Genomic DNA, 18,995 nt, shown 5'->3' with positions numbered 1-18,995 from the left:
ATATTAAATATAGATGTATAAAATTAAATAAAACAGAATAGAATAGAATCAAATCAAATCAAATCAAATCAAATCAAATAACATAACATAATTTAATATAATATAACTTAATGTAATGAAATATAATACTATACAATATAATATAATATAGTATACTATACTATAATATAATATAATATAACATAACATAACATAACATAGCATAACATAACATAACATAACATAACATAATATAATATACTATACTATAATATAATATAATATAATATAATACAATGTAATATAACATAATATAACAGTGGCCACCAGAGGTCAGTGTTGCCTCACACAGCGGTGAGACAAACAGTTCCTCCTCCGGTCCGGCTGCGGGCAGTAAAGCGACTTTCACGTTGGATTCTGTTGACGTAAAAACCCTCCAGACAAAGACAGTTGTGATTAAAACAACTGCTGGGCGTTTGATACGATATATATTAATGATATTTGATCAAATATTGCCTGCGTCATAACGACACGAGTGGTTCAGTTTGAACAGACACATGAAGGATAAAAGGAGGACGATGTGAAAAAAAACCTGCCTCGACTTCGCAGCTGTGAGGTTTTTAATTTGTAATAATTAAAAGAAAATTAGGTAAATATGATGCATGTTAATGAGCTGCGGGGGCTTTTGTCCTTGTGCCTGATGGATTTGGGAGGTTAACGATGTGTATTAGTCCTCGACGAGGGTTTGTTAGTAGTTTATACAGTGAGAGTTACAGCACGCGCAGTTCAGTGGTGCATTCAAGTGCATGTGGTTCAAATATGACATTTATGAACAGATCATTTTGTTCTACACAAAATGGATCATTATGTAAGTCTCACCAATAATAGCTACATATGTAATATTGTGTAGGGTTCTTTATAATGTTGGTGAAATAACTTTAAATTATTAAATGTAAATCATTTACACAAACTATTATTATTATCTGTATTACTTGAGGGGGATTTAAAAAGGCACACTTTTTTTTAAACTAAAAAGGTTTAGATTAAAAAAATCAAAAGGTTAACATTAAAAGTGAAGTAAAGTAAAATAGTTTAATTTCACTTCTTTCAATGTTACACAAACATGGCAATGTTAAGCTTTTATACATAAAGAAATATTTGAATAAATGAAAAGCCAGAAGATCTGATTCTGAAAGCCGTCAGGTTGCTTTAACTACAACGAGTTTTCAAACTAAATAAAAGGACCGGAGGAACCTGCAGGTTCAACAAATTTGCCGTGACACCATCATTCGCTGTACAAGTAACATTTAAATGATGTCAGCTGGACAGGAAACAGATGTAAAAGAAGCATCGTAGGAATGAAAACAATAACTCCTGATGAAGTTATTTTAGTTTTGGGCCACAGCCTAATTTGCTGGAGTCTAAAATCAATAAGTTGTTGCATGATAAACCTTTTTTTCTCCTCTCTCTCTCTGTGCTCTAGGTTCCCAACATGTCTGACGTGGTTCCGACCACCTCAGACGGTCTGTGCAAACTCGTCCGCTGGGCTCACAGCCACGGCACCATCTGCAACCTCATCCCCAGCGCGCAGCACCTCGCCCGGGGATCTCACGTCAACGCGCTGACCCCGGAACCCGGGCCCCACGGCAGCGCGGTCCCTGTCGTGATTTGGGGCTGTGGCGCCGGACACGCCTACCACTGGCCCCTCGGCGACCATAGCGCCGACGGCGGCGGAGGCTCAGCCAATTCCAGCCAGGCACAGGAGAGGTTTGTTGGAGGACGTCCGTCCAATAAGGTAAAGTAGAGACCATCCTAATTCAACATTACATATTCTCTGTATTCAAGGAGATTCAGTCTGTAACATTAATTTCTCAGGTGGCAGCGAGGACGTCATGTGACCCCTCCTGCAGCGAAGCGGCATCAGGGGGGGAGGAGTTCAGCCGACGGCTACAAGACACCGCCGGATGCGATTCGTCAGCCACAGACGACGACAGCGACTACGAGCCCCGTCCGGCCAGAAAAAGAGGCGGGGCGACAAGAGGTGCGGTGGCGGCGAGGAGGGTCAAGCAGGAAGCGACCTCGGCAGAGGAGTATGACGCTGTTGCTCAGCCCCAGCGTGGACACAGTCTGGGGTGTGAGGGGTCAGTGGACCCCGAGGTGGAGCAGGCCGAGAGATGCAGCTCCGCCACAGAGACCACAGGTGTGTAGTCGGGCTTGGACAAACGTGTACAAGCTGAATCATTGTTGATCTCATGATGCAGAAAATGGTTTCTCACCGTGTGTGTGTGTGTGTGTGTGTGTGTGTGTGTGTGTGTGTGTGTGTTTGCATCTAATGGTCTGGCTTGCTTTTGCCTACTGTTACATGTGTGTTTCCTTCAGGCGGCCTGAGTGAGCTGCAGAAGCTGCAAGCGTTACTTAGTGCAGAGCGCAGCCGGAACCAGCACATGACAGAGATGATCTACAGTCTGAAGCAGGACAAAGAGCTGCTACAGCAGGAGCTCACAAAGAAGGCCGAGCTCATCTGCGACTTCCTGCAGGACAAGCTGCGGCCGGGTAGAGTTTGGTTTGAACATGCACCTGCAGTGGACAAATTGACGTCACGTAATAGTGATGAAAATATGAATTTGATTATATTCACGGCCACACGCGTGACTTTTGTTTCTATTCTTTACCCTAGAAAAGAGTTGGCCTCGTTGCTCTAACCAGATGGACCCGGGGAGTTCCCACATGACCTCCTCCGAGGACGTGGTGGGGTTCGATTCGCCGACGCTGTTCGACTCGTTGGACGAAATGGAGCTGCACCCGCTCGAGCACCACCGGACCCTGAAAAGCAAGAGGAGCCGGGAAGGAGAAAACACCAGAGTCAGGAGTAAAGGCGTGACGCAAAACAAAGAGAATTCACCACAACATAACACTATGTCGTGTGTCTCAATCCCTGAACTTTTCCCCCCATTTGTCTCTCTTCTCCAGTGAAAAACGTGGTGGGCGTGATAGCGCGCTACATGGCCGCGCTCCAGGAGTTTCGCCGCAGCGTCTCCATGAAAGTGGCGTTCGACCGGGTCGGAGTGGACCGCAACACGATATCGCGCACGGCCGCCATCGCCGAGCTCAGCCTGGCCGCCCCGGAGGTGTTCCAAGCGCTGGCGCCGTGGGACGAGAAGGAGGAGACACTGGCGAACTACACTCACCGCTGTCGACAGGCGATGGATGACGCCATCAAGGCAAAGATTAAAACGATGAAGGCGAAAGGGGAACTGCTGCCGATCGTGTCGAAGTGAGAGGCCGTTACAGATGAGGCGCAGTCAGACTGATTCAAGAGGCCAAAGATGCTCAGTTCTTGGATTCTCTTGTTCCAATGATTCTGAGCCTCTCGTGGTGGTGCTCAGCTTGTCACAGGAAACACTTCTTATCCTTTTCAGTGGATTTCTCCTTATGTAGTTGTGACTCTTTAATTAATAAGCTCTTGTTCTCAGATCCTGTGCGACCGTCACCAGCACAATTGTTTTACACTGTACGTTCCAGCGGTGGTTCATTCCCACGGAAGCATCAAGACACAATCTGTAATGGTCACTCAAATGACTGTATTTAAATAAAATGAAAGCTGTGTTTCAGTACGTTTAACCATTTTTATTATCCAAATATCGATACAAATCAATTGTAAAATGTACTTTTTATGGAAAGTTATGATTTGAGAGCGGGATAACATTTAGAGTTTGTCTCGAGGCCTCTGGGTGACCTCGCATGATGTTCCGACATGATTCGAAAGCTTCTCTAAAAATCAAGCAGCCAGCTTGTTAGTCTGGAAAATGTAAAAATGATGGATTCGATTTCCCCTGAGATGGTTTACAACATGATGAGCAACTGTCCATCAATCACAGACTTAAAAGAGGAGAGTGGGAGAGACGAGGGTGGCTATGATGAGGACATATTGTCTTTCAAATCTTTGTCCCGGGCAGCGCTGGAGTCAGATCGGGGGGGGTAAAAGGTCACGACGGCTCGGGCTCCAGGCGCGGAAGGACGGGGAGGATGAGGTTTCCGAAAGAGGAGTCTTGAGTGATGAAGAAGCCCGATGAGTGCGCGTGTGCATGCTGCAGGAGGAGACGCAGTGAGACAAAGGTTTGTGTTAGTGTAGCTGAATGAGGGGTCACGCGACAAAATCAGACCTAGGGCTCTTAAGATCACTACTTAACACTTAATCTATTGTTTGTTGAATGTGTTTTATGCTAAATACTGTTAGCTTAGAACTATTTTTTTTTGAAAATTTGAAAATTAAAATTTTTTGAAAAAATAACATTTCACTCAGTGACCTTTATTCTGTAAGATATCGCGTGATGCAATGACGCCTCACAAAAATAATTGTTGGACTTTCAGACCTGTGTTCACTCTGGTGACTGATAATGCCTCTAAATCTGGTTTTAACATTTAGTTTGAATTTGAATCATACATTTGTTTGTGTGTGTGTGTGTATATATATATATATATAAATATATATATATATATATATATATGATGTATCACAAGATGTCTAAGAGGTTTTAGAAAGGTGCCATGAAAATAAAATGTATTCATACATGACTCAGAACAGGAGACTGTGATTTACCAAAAAAAATGTTGCCTGCCTCCAAAACCCAGCAGAATAACATCTCAAAAAAAATAAAACTGAGGAAAACTCGCCAAAACTGACTTAGCACTAACTGGGTATAGTATGAAAAAATATGATGTACTATTATTGTTTGAATAAAACCACATGATTATCAACATAAACACATGTTTAGAATGTGGAGGCGGTAACTTAAGTGCTGGTTGATGTGGTGTGACAAAAAACTTAATATTAATTTGTCATGATGCTTGTCATGCCTTGAAGTTGCATATGTATTTTTCACCTCCACCGTGGTGGTTATGTGATGTGTTCAGTTTGTCTGCTGCAAGTCAGGTTACGGGCGGGACTTTTTTTTTTTAATCAAAGACAGGTCTGGGGCAGGGTAACAGGTGATTACATTTTGGGAGGGATCTGGATGCAGGAATATTTTGAAGGATTCTTCATCATAAATGTATGAGATTTGGGTGAAGCAGCATATAGGTGGGAGGGATTCGCTCGGCCTTGGTTAAGGTCTGTGCTCTCTGCGTTCCCTTTGTTGTATTTGTGTCTCACCTGCAGAGCGGCCTTCTGCTGGGCAGCGAAGTGCTGCTGTTCTGCGTTGTCCCTGAAATCCTTCAGACTCAGCCTGGACAGCGAGATGAGAGAGTACGTTAGGCCAAAGAGAAGTTTATAATATTAACATCATGTGACTAAATAAATACCCTCTCAACTTATACGCTCATATCAGCTGCGGTAACTGTTGGAAAACCCATTCCAAAGAAACTGGTCTGGTATCCTGTGCTAAAGCAAGATGCTCTGCTGACATCATCTGAGGCTTAGATTTGAATATTGATTATTTATCATAAGGTTTCTGAAAGGTTTCAACTGGGATGACACTCCCGTTGTCCCGCGTGGCTGTTGACTTGTCCGTACCTGGCTCCGGGTGTGTTCATGGACGGATTCTGCATCAGCCGCCTCCGCTCCTTCTCCAGCTCGGCCAGGATCGCAACCCGTGTTTTGTTTGGGAAGGCTGGGTGTGCAGTAAGAAGAAAAACAAAGGAGATGAAAGAAAAGAGTGAGTCACAGAACAATAGGCATCAGCCAATACTAGGCCTGCAACTAACGATTATGTTCCCTATCGATTAATCTGCCGATCATTTTATGGATTCATCGATTGGTCCATAAAATGGTGATAAATGTCGATTGTGTTTCCCAAACATGAAGATTATGTTTTGTTTTGTCCACACACCAAAGATATTTAGTTTACTGTCATAGATGAGCAAAGAAACCAGAAGATATTCACATTTTAGAAGCTCAAATCATAGAATTTTTTTCTCCCATAAAAACTCGATTAATCGATTATCAAAACAGTTGGCAATTCATTTAGTAGTCAATTACTAATCGATTAACTGTTTAAAATCATTGAAGTAATGTAAAATCTGGTTAAATGTTAAGTAAATGCAGATGAATATGTTCATAACAAAAAAAGCATCATAACCAATGATGAATTGGGAGGGGAAAAAATAGTAAAGAGCATACAACGAGCACCAGTGCCTTATTATGAGACGCTTTTAGCTTATTACACTCAAACATTATAGTTGGTACATTAATCATAGATGGAGATTTTATCTTCCGTGCATCATCTCAGCTATGATGCGATGCCTTCAGGGCCCACCGAAATTGTAGCTCCGCTCCTCGGTCTTGTCCGAGAGTAAGGGGGGGATACGGACTGCAACATCCAATACCAATATACATAAATATATCAAATAAACTAAATCATTACCTTGTCCGGGAGGATTAGCAGCCATCTCGGCGTGTGTGTGTAGCGAGAGGCTGGTGTATCAGCCTGTGGGTTTGGGTGAGAACCGGTTTTCAGGTTCCTGTCCGCCCGCCCCGGCTAATGTAGCACTGCCTGGGTGTTAACGTACAGCTACAAGCGCTCCCCCCGGATAATTTAAATGAAACCGGAACTTAACTTGACTAAATAATACTGTACTGTCTGTGATACTCTACTGTATCAGCAGCTGGGGGATTTTAAAACAACGATAAAACTGTCGCTTGTGCGCGCGGACAATCGGTCACATTTCCATGAACTGGTTTGTAGAAAATCAGGCAAAGATGGGCGCTAAGAAGAGGATGTGTCACTCCCCCACCCCCCCCACCCCTCCAAAAAAAAACAAAAAACGTCACGAATAACTTTTCATATACACTATGTATGAGCTAAATATCATAGAACGATAACTTATTGTTAGTGGCGATGTTAAAGGAAACGCACGTTTGCACATGGGGATTAATACTCATTTCGTGAGACATTTAAAGACATATGCTTAACAAAATTATCAAATATTGTCATTTGCACCCAAGAGCACAAACACTAGCACACATTTATTCCTGGTAACCTGCTTTAAACCAGTGACAGTGGTTAAAATAATATAAAAACATTATTTCCATATTTCTCTTTTGGTAAACTTGTTTTAAAAAAACGAGAGCAGGGTTAGCAGTTTTTATTAACAGTGCGTTGCTCTGCCGATAGACGATCTTTACAATTCCGTCGCTCGTCACGTGACGCGTGTGTTTACATCCGGGTCCTGGACCGTTCAACGTCCGCAGCTGCGCAGTGCGCGTCAGCTGACCGTGTCCGTGACCAGCCAGCGGATGCAACGTCTCGACCGTCTCGGCAGCAGAAGAGACCCGCTGCTGCTGCTGCTCCGCTGCTCCATCTCCGCTCCCCACAAACCCCGCCGCGGAGCGCCGGACAGCCGTCAACCCCCTCTCCCCACCCCGGCCACGTCTTCCCGCCTCCCGCAGGATGAGTGTCGCCGCTCCGAGAGGCCTGGCCAGCTCGGGGCAGAAGCCCATCGCGGAGGTCCTCCACCCGCTGGCCGCCGCCGAGGAGCCGCTGTCCCCGGGGCCAGATGTGACAGTGGACGACGGAGGCGACCAGGTAACAGGAGGGTCCGGTGGATGGAGAGAGTGCGGGTATCGCAGCTGTTCTCTGTGTACTAACCGGTTCACAGGCTAACTCTGTCTAACAAGTAGTCGCAACTGATGGAGGCTCCGCAGAGAAAAACCACAACTATATTCAAATGTTCTGCCTAATATTCAATATTGTGCATCAAGTTAAAGTTCAGTGCTCGTGACTGGAGGTTAGTCTGACATCGCCATCGAACAACGGACTGATAGCAGAATCACCACCTTAGCTAGCGACATCAAAGGTTCCCACTTCTTCGTTACTATACAACAACAACAACAACAACAACAACAACAACCACGTAACACAAACACTGACACTGACTCCAGTTTGCACATTTTTTTCCTCATTATCTTTTGATAAAAGCGACCTGACATTATCATCACCATCACCAGACGAGCTGTTTAAACAGATATGGACTGGTAACCTTAGCAACCACTCTGGTGCTGCAGTTAATAATTGCCAATAGGAGATGGTATACTCTGCCTTATGCTACTTGACTTTATGATTTTCTTTTTTTTATTTTACACACAATGCCATCCTTAAGCAAAATCGGACTCATCCAGCGCAAATAAAAAATTGTGAAGTCTGTCATAAAGAGTTCACTTGTGTACTATTTCCACCGTAGAGGTGATGGTTCTGGTTCCAGCCAAACAAATTGTTGTCAACACATTGCTATAAGGATTTGGTGGAGAGCTAGACCGGGCGACAGGACAAGAGTGATTTGATTTGATTTTATATTATATTAATATTTGTAATATTTTCTACACACTTCTTTCCCCAAAGCTCCGTCTATAAGAAATAGAATCCACTGGACGTACGTTGTAGAATGTTTGGGATGAATGTGGCTAATTTATGGGATTACGCTTTCATAATTTTTTAGTAGCTCACGATACTGTTTTTTAAAACCACTGTCCCCCTAAGACTACATGTATATGCAATTTTCATTAATTTATTTAACATACACAAAATATATATACAACATATACAATTATATTTTATCAACAATGCGCTAATGTTTTGTGTTTCACTCTCACTCAGTGGACTTTTTTTCAACGAAAGACATGCACAGGCATAGATAATAAAATGAAGAATGGCTGAATTCCATTCAGTCTGCCTCGATTTCAGGGACCTGGTATTTGTTCGCCCTGGCTCGCTGTCACACTGGGACACTTCTAGCGGAGCAGAGCCGTCACTAATGTCATTAGGGAGACCTGCGCTTCGCCGGTTATGCCAAAGTCAAAGTGTCTGCTGTGAACAAAAAGGCAGATAAAAAGATGAATGCGGATGTGATTTCCCCCCTCACCTTTGAAATACGTTTTAGAGGATCTGAAATGACTTCATAGCAGAAGAACCCCACATTATATCCATTGTCGTTCACACAATATTGACAATTACATTCGTATGCCTCCCAGCTCTTCTGTGTATTATAAACAAATCTGCTCCTGCCTGTGTGATATTGTCAGATTCCTCCTCGAGCGTGGCTGTGGCCTGGTTGTTCATTCACAGAGATCTAGTGATGCAACGCAATGCAATTATCTGAGCCGTGATTATCAGCGCAGCAGGTTAGCGCCACGGTGTGAGAGGAGCGATTTCAGCGTCAGCAGCCTCTATATAGTGTGTGTGTGTGTGTGTGAGAGACAAGAGAGTTGTGTGTGTGTGTGTGTGTGTGTGTGTGTGTGTGTGTGTGTGTGTGTGTGTGTGTGTGTGTGTGTGTGTGTGTGTGTGTGTGTGTGTGTGTGTGTGTGTGTGTGTGTGTGTGTGTGTGTGTGTGTGTGTGTGTGTGTGTGTGTGTGTGTGTGTGCGTGCTCAGTTGTGGAGGTGTAGCACTTTTCTTGACACTGACTGGGCTGGAAAGTTGCACACATGCACTCTTCAGGCGATTTAAAATAACTAACTAGATAAAAAAGAGTGTGTGTGGCAGAAAAAGTGATTAAGGTTGAACATTAGCTTTTTTTCTGCCTCGCACTTTAACCTGTTTCATGAGGAAAGGTAGATCCTTCCTCATGCGAGGGAAGACGGAGCCGCAGACGACGAGAAAGTGTGAGACGTCAGGAAATTGAAAGTAGAGGTCGTAGATGGAGTGGTTTTGTTCTCAGCTGCAGGATTGATGATGCTGCCCTGCTGCTGCCTTCCCGTTGCAGTGTTTGCATTCAGGCCATTGTTTACCTTTAACACTCTGTTGCCTGCTGCCCCTGCTGCTTGTTTTAATGTCTTTTCTAAATGAGCACGAATCCATCGTGAAATGATAATGGCTCATAATATTCTATTAAATCATCTGCAAAAACAATAACAGTCTTTTGGTGTTTCACAGCAAGTATAACTAGTTGTTTTTTTTCTCCCCACAGTTGGTATTTTTCTGTAATAAGGCTGTAGAAATGTATTTGCCATTCCGCAAATGCTGCATTTCTCCCCTCATCCATCATTCAATTAGAAAGGCGAGGGTAGTGTCAGATGATGCTGGGTGTGGATGCAGCCGCAGTCGCCTCAACAACAACAGCCCCATTGATTGCGAGACAACAACTGCATCACCGTCAGCGCCGAGTGTATCGACTCTTTGTTTGCAATCCGAATTCGATGTCACTGTGGTGCCGTGTTTATCATGTGTCCACGCAGGAAGCGGTGTTGACCAATGGCACGCCGGTGGAGACGTCGAGCCCAGCCTCGGCTTCCTCGCTGTTCAACCGACTGCAGCTGGAAGACGACCTGGAAGCGGACGCCCGCGACCTCTACGTCTCCACGGAAACCCGTGACCTCTTTGTCACAGTCGATGACCCGAAGAAGCATGTCTCCACCATGGAGACCTACATCACCTACAGAGTTTCCACCAAGGTCGGTCATTGGCTGTTGTCATGATAAAGCTGTCTACCTGGAAACAACCTTCTATCTATTTTTTTTTCCATGTTTCATATTTTGTTGTGTTTGATTATTGTTTTTAAACTCTCTGACGTTTTTTCCAATGCAACTTTCACAAGGCTTAAGAGATGTCAGATGAACTTTAAAATGATTAGCTGAAGAAAATTATAATGATACATTTTTTTATAGAAGCCAATATAGAAGTATAGTTGTGTGGGTGTTTTGTGAAAGTAAAAATGTCGTGCTCAGCTCTGAGGCCTCAGACAAATATCACAACCCAACATGAACACAAGTGTTAATTCAGAAGATGTGGGTGGGGCTATTTTAACACTAGACTGTTAGAGTGAGAGGGAGAGAGTGTGTTTGTGTGAATATGCGCAGTGTCCGCTGTATTTCAAGGTCAATAAGCATGTACAGTAATCCTATATGAGCCGAGAGGGACAGAGACGTGGTCGCCCTCTAGTCTGATGTGCACATATGAACTCTGCTTTACTGTACATGCATGTTCTCACAATGGTTATCCAGTTAGACAAAGTAAAGACATTTTGATCCCTTTTAGCGTGAGGGTTGGGCTTCACGTATTTAATCTAAAACATTGTGTTCTTCTAGGTAACACGACAAATGTGTGGTTTCCTTTTTTTCCTTCAGACGACGCGGATAGAATTCGACCTGCCAGAATACTGCGTGCGGCGACGCTACCAGGACTTCGACTGGCTGAGGATCAAGTTGGAGGACAGCCAGCCGACCCACCTCATCCCAGTAGGTCAAATGAGCCGCGCAGCCGACCGCTCCTGCTGTGCAGCGAGAAACGCCTCATTTACTGTACTTTCTCTGCTCTGCTTCTCCTGACTCCTCCTCCTCCTCCTTCTCCTCCTCCTCTTCAATCCCTCTCTGTCTCCAGCCGCTGCCAGAGAAGTTCGTGATGAAGGGCGTGGTCGATCGTTTTTCGGAGGAGTTTGTGGAGACGAGGATGAAGGCTCTGGACAAGTTCCTGAAGCGGGTGGCAGACCATCCCGTCCTCTCCTTCAACCCGCATCTAAATGCTTTCCTGTCTGCCAAGGTGAGACGAGTGGGAAGTTCACATTTTGTTCTGTCAAGTCAAACAATCCGTCTGTCACCCGTCAACACGGGTATCAGCCTTTACGCCACTAACATGCAATGCATGTCCAATGCAAATCAAAACACTTTACATCTCGGCAGTGATCTTCCAGTAAAATGCACTACCACAAACTGCAGAGCTTCTGCTTCTTCACGTCTTGCCACGTCTGCCATCCGTCACAAATTCTGTCTCTAAGTAGCTGAGGCACAAGACTTTATTGATCCCTGTGGGGAAATGAGGTTGTCGCAGCTGTAAAATAATTGGACTCAGAAACAGAAAGTGGAGCATAAGCACACAAGAACAGCGTAAAAAAAAAAAAAAAATCGACCCATGTAAAATGGGTCATAAATCACTAAAGGTAATAAAATAGAAGCGAAGCAGCTGCGGCGTTTTTTCCTCAACATACTGTTGACATCATGTGGTGTGTTGTGTCCCCGTGGCGGCAGGACCTGAACAAGCGTCAGGGTCTGGCCTTGTTGACCAAAGTGGGCGAGTCGGTGAAGCAAGTGGCCGGGGGCTACAAGCTGCGGCCGCGGCCGGCCGAATTCTGCGCCATGGGCGAGTACCTGGACACCTTCAGCCAGAAACTGGGAACCATCGACCGCATCGCGCAGAGGATCATCAAAGAGCAGTCAGGTAACTAGACGGCCGATGGAGGAGACTGGTGATGAATGGTGATGATGTTGAGTTTTCACTCATACTTTAGACCTGGCGGCCATTTGAGATTTTTTAATACCTCATTTATGGAGGATCGCAAATGGTTATAAGCTAGTTTCTTTGTTGGATTTAAAATTCATAAGAGAATTAGTGGAATAAGTTGAAAATGGTGTGTACATGTGCAGCATAATGCAGCTATTAAACATTGCAACTGTATGTCTTTATAAAGCGACTTGGAAAGGAATTAATTAATCTGAGGTTGGAAAAAGAAATAAATATTTACGTTTATTTTTCACTTTGCAGTTGTTTTTCTCTGTGATCTTTCATTTACCAACTCTATTATTATGTTCACAGGGCCTTGACTTTTGAGTACAAGCCCTGAGATGTAACGAGCGTTTTCACCAACTTGAGAGCTGGCCACTTTTTTATTTAATTAGAAAAACTGTGGCATGTGCTGCTCGCAGCACAGCCTCAAGTAGGTTTCCTGATACTCTTCTACATCTCTTCCTAGACCTGCTTGCTACCAGCCATTTGTACGTGCTACATTGTGCACAGGGTTAGCGTATGAAACCGTTCTGTGGTTTCGCTCGCCGGTTAACGTTGCAGTGTTGATTTGCGGTTGCAGTAGTGTTTGTTTGGAGAGAAACCCCCCACCCCCCCCAAAACCCACAGACCTTTGGGCCCTGCAGGGTTGACGGCTGCAGGCCTAACAAGCGATGACAAAGCGATTTTGCCATGTGAAGTCCTCACTACCGCCACCTGTTCAGGGTTTTTAGATGCGGTCTGCTGTCTGGGAAGCTGCTGTTTAAAGAGAAGGTTCTTGTTGCCGTATTGGAGGAGATGAGAGGAAAGCTAGAGCGAGGGAGTGTTTGGTCAAGGCTGTAGATAACGACAACCTATGAGCTGATGCAGTGTGAGAAAAAGCAAATGCCAGGCACACTTGACCTGAGCGGCCTCTTTCGTGTAAGTTACAAATTTAGATGTTGCAGTTGAACATGTCTGTCCCTCTGTATCGCCTGTGAGGAAAGGGAGAAAGTTCTGCTGTGATTTGTTTCCCAGTCAAAATTGAAATCTAGCCACTGATTATCCACAGGTCATTAAAAACTATTGAAAACATCAGCAGAAATTGAATTGCATAACGGAGCAAAGGCCATAACCATATTTCTTTAATTTCTTTGTTGTCAGAGTACCTAACAGAGCTGCGCGAGTACGGCACGGTGTACTCCAGCTGGGCGGGGTCGGAGGAGGAGCTGCGGCGCCCCCTGGAGGGCGTGGCCAGCTCCGTGACGACGTGCTGCGGCGCGCTGGAGGACCTGAGTGAGAACATGAGCCAGGACTTTCTGCCCGTGCTCAGAGAGTACGTCCTCTACATAGAGTCCATGAAGGTGAGAGGGGGCGAGGGCACACGTGGTGTCTTTTATTTGAAAGTAGAACACAGCGGTTAAATATAGATTTTGAGACGTTACAGACAAATGCAGTGTATGCATAAATACTTTTGTTTTGACTTTAACTTCGAAACTCTGTCAAAAACACCAGCTGTTTCAGAATAGATCCTTTATCCTTTGACACAGAGACACACACACACACACACACACACACACACACACACACACACACACAGACACAGACACAGACTTGCCTCTTCTATCTGAGTCACCTTTAAACCCTGAATAAAGGAAGTGGCATCTGCGATTCTGCATGTCTCACGTCCGGTCGTCGCCAAGCTCCTGGTTCATCACATCTCTCTTTCCGTTAATATCTTTCACATGTCGACTTTTTTCAGGAATAATTACTGGATCAAGTAAATGCGACGCGGAGGCTGCATTGTTTTCTGTTTGATTGCAGAACGTTCTGAGGAAGCGGGACCAGAGCCAGGCGGAGTACGAGGGACGACTAGAAGCAGCCGTGTTGCGCAAGCAGGAGGACAGGACGCCTGTAAGCATCTTCCTTTCAAACATGGACGTATCAAAACTGCTGCATTTGCATGTCGCATGAGTGTCGGTACTTTCCCAAGGTTCACTTCACCGTGTCACTGTGTACCCTTAAAATAAGCCCCTAAAGCATTTGATATTTGACTGTTTAAAATAGAAGTGTTTTAACCAGACATTCACCACATTGGTTCATTTCAAAGTGTAGCTGGTATTGATGTTTGGGAAAAAACACAGGTCAGGGATCTTACATCTTCACAAAAAGAGGAGTCCCTGGAATTTCAGCTGAACGAGTGACTTCTTCTCATGTGTGTTACTGTCACTGGATAATGTCCAGGTGAACCTACAGAGTATCATCTAATTTGTTTAAAAAGGGACAGTGTGCAAGTTCTAACATAAATCCAGATTATAGCCTCAAGCTGATTCACATCGGTCGTCCCTCGGCAGGTCAGAGCAGGACAATGACAAACAATAAGCCAGTTCATCTCCTCTGATACAACTAATGCTAATCAAAACGAATGCCCCGCCCAGAACCCCCTCTGATTCTAGTCCTGTAAAATGCAGACTGTCCTGAACCATTGTCCCCTCAAACCCCCCTTGTAGCTGTAGTTTTCTCTTGTCTCACGGTAGTTGCCACTGGAGGTGGAGAAATGCCAGGACAAGGTGGAGTGTTTCAACGCCGACTTGAAGGCCGACTGGGAGCGCTGGCAGAGCAACAAGCGGCAAGACTTCAAGCAGCTCCTCACCGGCATGGCGGACAAAAACATCAACTACTATGAAAAGGTAACGATTGCTGCTCCGAAAAGCACTGTGTCGGGTCGCAGTGTGGCAGTGCGTGCTACGTACTGACTGTGCAATTACATGACTTTCCCACCGACACAAACCCATTTGGTTCCTTAATGTCTATCGACGGTAACACCCGGGTTCATCAAAATTTTTCGGAGTTCATGTCTGAAAACAGCCATACAGAGTCGAGTGGTGGTGACTTATCTCCTGACGAGGGTCCGACGACATGGAGGATTTGGTGTCAAAATTCAAAGCAAAAGTGCAATTTTTTCCAATTTCAACCCAAAGCCATAAGGGGACCTGATGATATCAATAAGGTAATATGTAAACTTTGTGACGAAGCTGGCAGCATCTGGAGCTATCACCACAGGAGTTAAAGATCACAGTAAGAAATCATAAGATGTTGTGCCGACAAACGTCTTTTCAAGACTTAGTTAACCCGGGGGTAAAATTTCCACACCGTTGCTTTTCGCCGCCATTAATGTAACAAAACACTTTCTCTTTTTCTTTTCCCTCCGTCGTCCGACTCTTCCACCAATCTCCGACCCGCTGCAGTGCCAGTCGGGGTGGGAGTCGCTCATCACCCTCCTCCAGGACAAACAGACTGAGGACAAAACGAGTGAGACGAACTGAAACTTCTCCTCGTGTTCCTGCCCCGTCTCTCTCGCTCTCTGTCACTCTCTTGCTCTCTCTCTCTCTCTCTCTCTGTCACACACTCGCTCATGCCAAGGACAAAAAGGACCAACAGGGCAGCAGACTGGAACTGCTGGACTTTTGCCCCCCCGTTCTCGCTTGAGCTGACGAGAGGAGGCAGCGATGTGACCTGTGAAACAGGTAATGAACGGTGCGTTCAAGGACAGCAGGGAAAGACGAGCTACCTGCTATGTACACGTTTGTTTTTTCTTGTTCTTCTTATTGACTTTTTCTACTTCATATTTCCAATTAACAGTCTTTTGCTAATGCTGTTTGTGTTTATTTAAACTTTGGTCTGAGAGGGGCGCGTTTTCTTTCTTTTCTCCCTATTTTTCACAAAATGTGACGGTTAAAACTCTTAGGAGATGCAGGAAAAAAACAATTTGAATGCAGATACTGATGTTTTGAGTGGCAGTGAAGTGTCCTAAAATAACAAACTATTTGGGGCATCCCCAAGATTTCCTCCTCTGTCCTTCTGTAAAACCCTCTGAGATCGTAACACCAAAAGGCATCTTACTGTCTGTAAATAAGAAGCCAACATTTTGCATGTGTTCAACCCATAAAATCTTTTCATTTGCCATCACTTGTTGACCACTTTCCAAAAGTTCATAAGCTTTGCAGTTTTCCTCCTTTTTCCTGCAGCCATTGTTACGAAGGACAGTCACTTGCACAGATGTGAATTTGTTGTGGCATTAGAGGTTCAGGCCCTGACCTTGTGTTCAACCTGACGGCTGAAGAAAAAGCAGCAGGCGCAATGTGAAAAAGTGATCTCAGTAAAAAAGCCTCTGTTGGTTCGACAGAGGGAAAATTCAGGACTATTTTTGTCCCCCACCTTTACGTAGAAGGCAAAGCTGCATTGGACAGTGACGGTACAGGTCTGGATGCAGGGAGCTCAACGCGATTCCTACCATCGGCCATTTGTACCTGGGACTGCTCTCTTCTAAAAGCAAAAGGCTCAGTTGAGGGAAGCTAAATGGCACAACGGGTAGTTTTACCCAATGAAAAACACAGAAGGGAAACAAAAAGAAACACTGTTTTCTGGGGAACTTGTGGCTTCTTTACAGCCAATTAATGGGATTTGTGTCTGTTGTTTTCAGCCAACTCCTGAGGAATTGGATGAAGCGGCGCTTTGGGGACGCTTCTCGGACTCGAGCCAAATGTTTTTAAAAAAAAACTACTTTCCGGTAATTTAAAGGGGCAGTAAACGATTCTAAATCAATACACATTTTGTAAAAAATCCGCGAATATTTCCTTGAGCTGTCGGTTCTGTGTGCGGCTCGGCCAGAGCAGTGAAATCACAACAACAACAACAACAACAACAACAAAGAGAGATAAACAAGCTTTCTCCAAATCGCTTTCTGCCCCTTTAAAGGTCGACTGTGTAGGATTTAATGGATGGATTGAATCAAATATTCGTGATTATATTTTCATTTGTGTATAATCAGCACAAACTAGGATTCATTGTGTTTACGTGACCTCAGAATGAGCCGACTTGTGCTGATGTGGTTTTGACTTAGATAAATAGGGGGAATCGTTTACTTTTCATTGCCATGATCATAATTTCAGTTTCACGAATTTCTGTGGTGTCCTTTCACTCTTTGACAGGGTTGTCAGAAGTGAGGTGCTGATTCAGGGCATGGACACGGCAACATGACTATAAGCTTTTTTGCTTGTTTGTTTCTTTTCAGAGGATTTATTAAAACATAAAAACTTCACTTGTTTTCTTCCTTCTTAACTAATCGTCTTTGGATACACACTGGGCTGACGGCACTTTACTGAGCCTGCCGCTTTAAAACAGCGATGAGACGACGCGAGTGAGTGCGTCTGCTTACGTTTCTCTCGTCTTCATTGCCCTTCGTTCTCCTCGAGCTTCGAAGGCATGAAGCAGCTGCACTGCCTCCTCTTACTGCCAGAGGTCAGTGATGAAGAGGCTGTGGTCCTGTGTCGAGGCAGTCACAGCAGACACTTCTATGGATGCACTGATGCTAAAAGACCAATTGTATTTGTATGTCGGAATTCCAAAATATTAGAATCAAAGATTCAAGAATCAAGACAAAGAGCTACAGCTTCACAAAGCACTGTTCTGCAAATGTTCTACATCTTCCATCCTTCTTTTTAAAGGTTAATTGTCAAAACGTGTGTGAACATGCGCCACAAATATATGAGATGACTGTTGTTCAATTGTCAAAGTGAACAATTTCACAATTGTCAAAGTGAAATTAAGCAACGTGAAAGGTTCCCTGTAGAGTTTTTTTTTATTTTTTTTAATGGAAAAGTGTTTTTGTTTCTGCCTCAAGGAAACAGACAACTGAAAAATGTCGGTTTACAACAAACCGATAAGCTACTAAGAATTCCTTCTCTTCCCTTTTAGTCTATTTTTCTGAATCGGTTCGATACTTGGTGTCTCAGTTTGTTTGTTTTTAGTTTTTTCAAAAAGGTGGCATCAGTGCATCTGTAGACTTTCCTCTGGTGTCAACCAAGCAACTGCACTGACCCGATGAGATGACCTGACCTGAGCATGTATAACAACTTTCAGTGAGATTTCTTTTCTTTGCTCTAACGAGAAAATATACTTCTGGATATTAAGTTATCGCCCAGGTTGCAGCTGAACTACACGACACAGCCGAGTCTATTTTTGTACGATAAAGGAGACCAATGTTTTGGGTTCCAGACGTGAGTATGTGAAGATTATTATAAAGCATTTTAAAAAGGGATTTTTAGGAGATTTGTACAATGTAAAACTGGCATAACCAAAATAAGAGGAATGGAACTTTTTCTTTTCTTTTTGATTTACTTCTCTTTACTCTAAGCCATCGTCAAAGCCCCACATTATTCTGTGCCTGCTGATTTATGTTTGCACTATTTACTGTATGAAGCTGCAGCCACTGGGAGAAATGTTTGCCGAAGAGAAAATATGAAATAAGAAAAACTAAATTTGCTTTCTTTAAGTTGCCAAAACTTCAGTTTGGGATATTGTCTGATTCAGGTTAAATCATCAGACGGGGGATGATGATGGCCGCCACTGTCCAAGTCTAGAGAGGAGGGAATCTTTTTGGAAAGGAAGACGTGAGTTTTGATTTTCTTAAAACGTACGAATCAAACTTTTCTAAGCCAAATGTCCCCGTCTCCTCCTCTTCCTCCTCCTGTCTTCCTACATTCACACATGAAGAGAGAATCTGATTTGCAGCGCAGGGTGAACCTGACCAATCAAATCTGTACGAAAAAGGGTAAAAGTCAGACGAGCGATGAACGTGTGAATCTAGCTTTGTTTTTCTTTTTCATTTCAGTGTACTGTTTATGTTCAGAGTTCCTTATGTACATTTGGATGTGAATAACATCTTGTAATTATAAATAAATTGTATATTGATGTTGTTTTTGATGCAATTTATCTTTACCTCAGATGATTTTTTTTGATATATTGGACCAATAATAAAAAAAGAACGAATT

The 18,995-nt window shown here is 43.9% G+C and overlaps 3 protein-coding genes across 6 annotated transcripts; 2 read left to right on the top strand and 1 right to left on the bottom strand.

The window, feature by feature from the left end:
• Window positions 1-366: 366 nt before the first annotated feature.
• Window positions 367-3,590, top strand: LOC118284729 (coiled-coil domain-containing protein 106). Of its 4 annotated transcripts, none has more exons than XM_035607724.2 (6): window positions 367-590; window positions 1,463-1,774; window positions 1,855-2,179; window positions 2,359-2,532; window positions 2,657-2,854; window positions 2,950-3,590. In XM_035607724.2, the coding sequence occupies exons 2-6, from the start codon at window positions 1,472-1,474 to the stop codon at window positions 3,255-3,257; spliced, it is 1,308 nt and encodes a 435-aa protein (XP_035463617.2). In that variant the 5' UTR covers window positions 367-590; window positions 1,463-1,471; the 3' UTR covers window positions 3,258-3,590. The 4 variants fall into 4 exon arrangements, with proteins under 4 accessions (XP_035463617.2, XP_035463619.2, XP_035463618.2 ...); XM_035607726.2 differs by having other exon boundaries at window positions 367-595; XM_035607725.2 differs by having other exon boundaries at window positions 367-628.
• Window position 3,591: 1 nt separating this feature from the next.
• LOC118284730 (ints3 and nabp interacting protein) lies at window positions 3,592-6,690 on the bottom strand. Its single transcript, XM_035607728.2, has 4 exons — window positions 6,342-6,690; window positions 5,492-5,588; window positions 5,132-5,204; window positions 3,592-4,067 (listed from the first exon to the last, which is right to left on the bottom strand). The coding sequence occupies exons 1-4, from the start codon at window positions 6,364-6,366 to the stop codon at window positions 3,966-3,968; spliced, it is 297 nt and encodes a 98-aa protein (XP_035463621.1). The 5' UTR covers window positions 6,367-6,690; the 3' UTR covers window positions 3,592-3,965.
• Window positions 6,691-7,172: 482 nt separating this feature from the next.
• snx30 (sorting nexin family member 30) lies at window positions 7,173-18,506 on the top strand. The gene is made up of 9 exons (XM_035607723.2): window positions 7,173-7,502; window positions 10,146-10,361; window positions 11,034-11,144; window positions 11,287-11,445; window positions 11,931-12,120; window positions 13,327-13,526; window positions 13,987-14,076; window positions 14,700-14,852; window positions 15,411-18,506. The coding sequence occupies exons 1-9, from the start codon at window positions 7,368-7,370 to the stop codon at window positions 15,486-15,488; spliced, it is 1,332 nt and encodes a 443-aa protein (XP_035463616.1). The 5' UTR covers window positions 7,173-7,367; the 3' UTR covers window positions 15,489-18,506.
• Window positions 18,507-18,995: the final 489 nt, after the last annotated feature.

Source organism: Scophthalmus maximus, chromosome 20 (assembly GCF_022379125.1).
Source record: "Scophthalmus maximus strain ysfricsl-2021 chromosome 20, ASM2237912v1, whole genome shotgun sequence".
Classification (NCBI taxonomy): Eukaryota; Metazoa; Chordata; class Actinopteri; order Pleuronectiformes; family Scophthalmidae; genus Scophthalmus; species Scophthalmus maximus.
The sequence above is the reverse complement of the archived record's forward strand: the minus strand, read 5'-3'. Positions and strand labels throughout refer to the sequence as shown.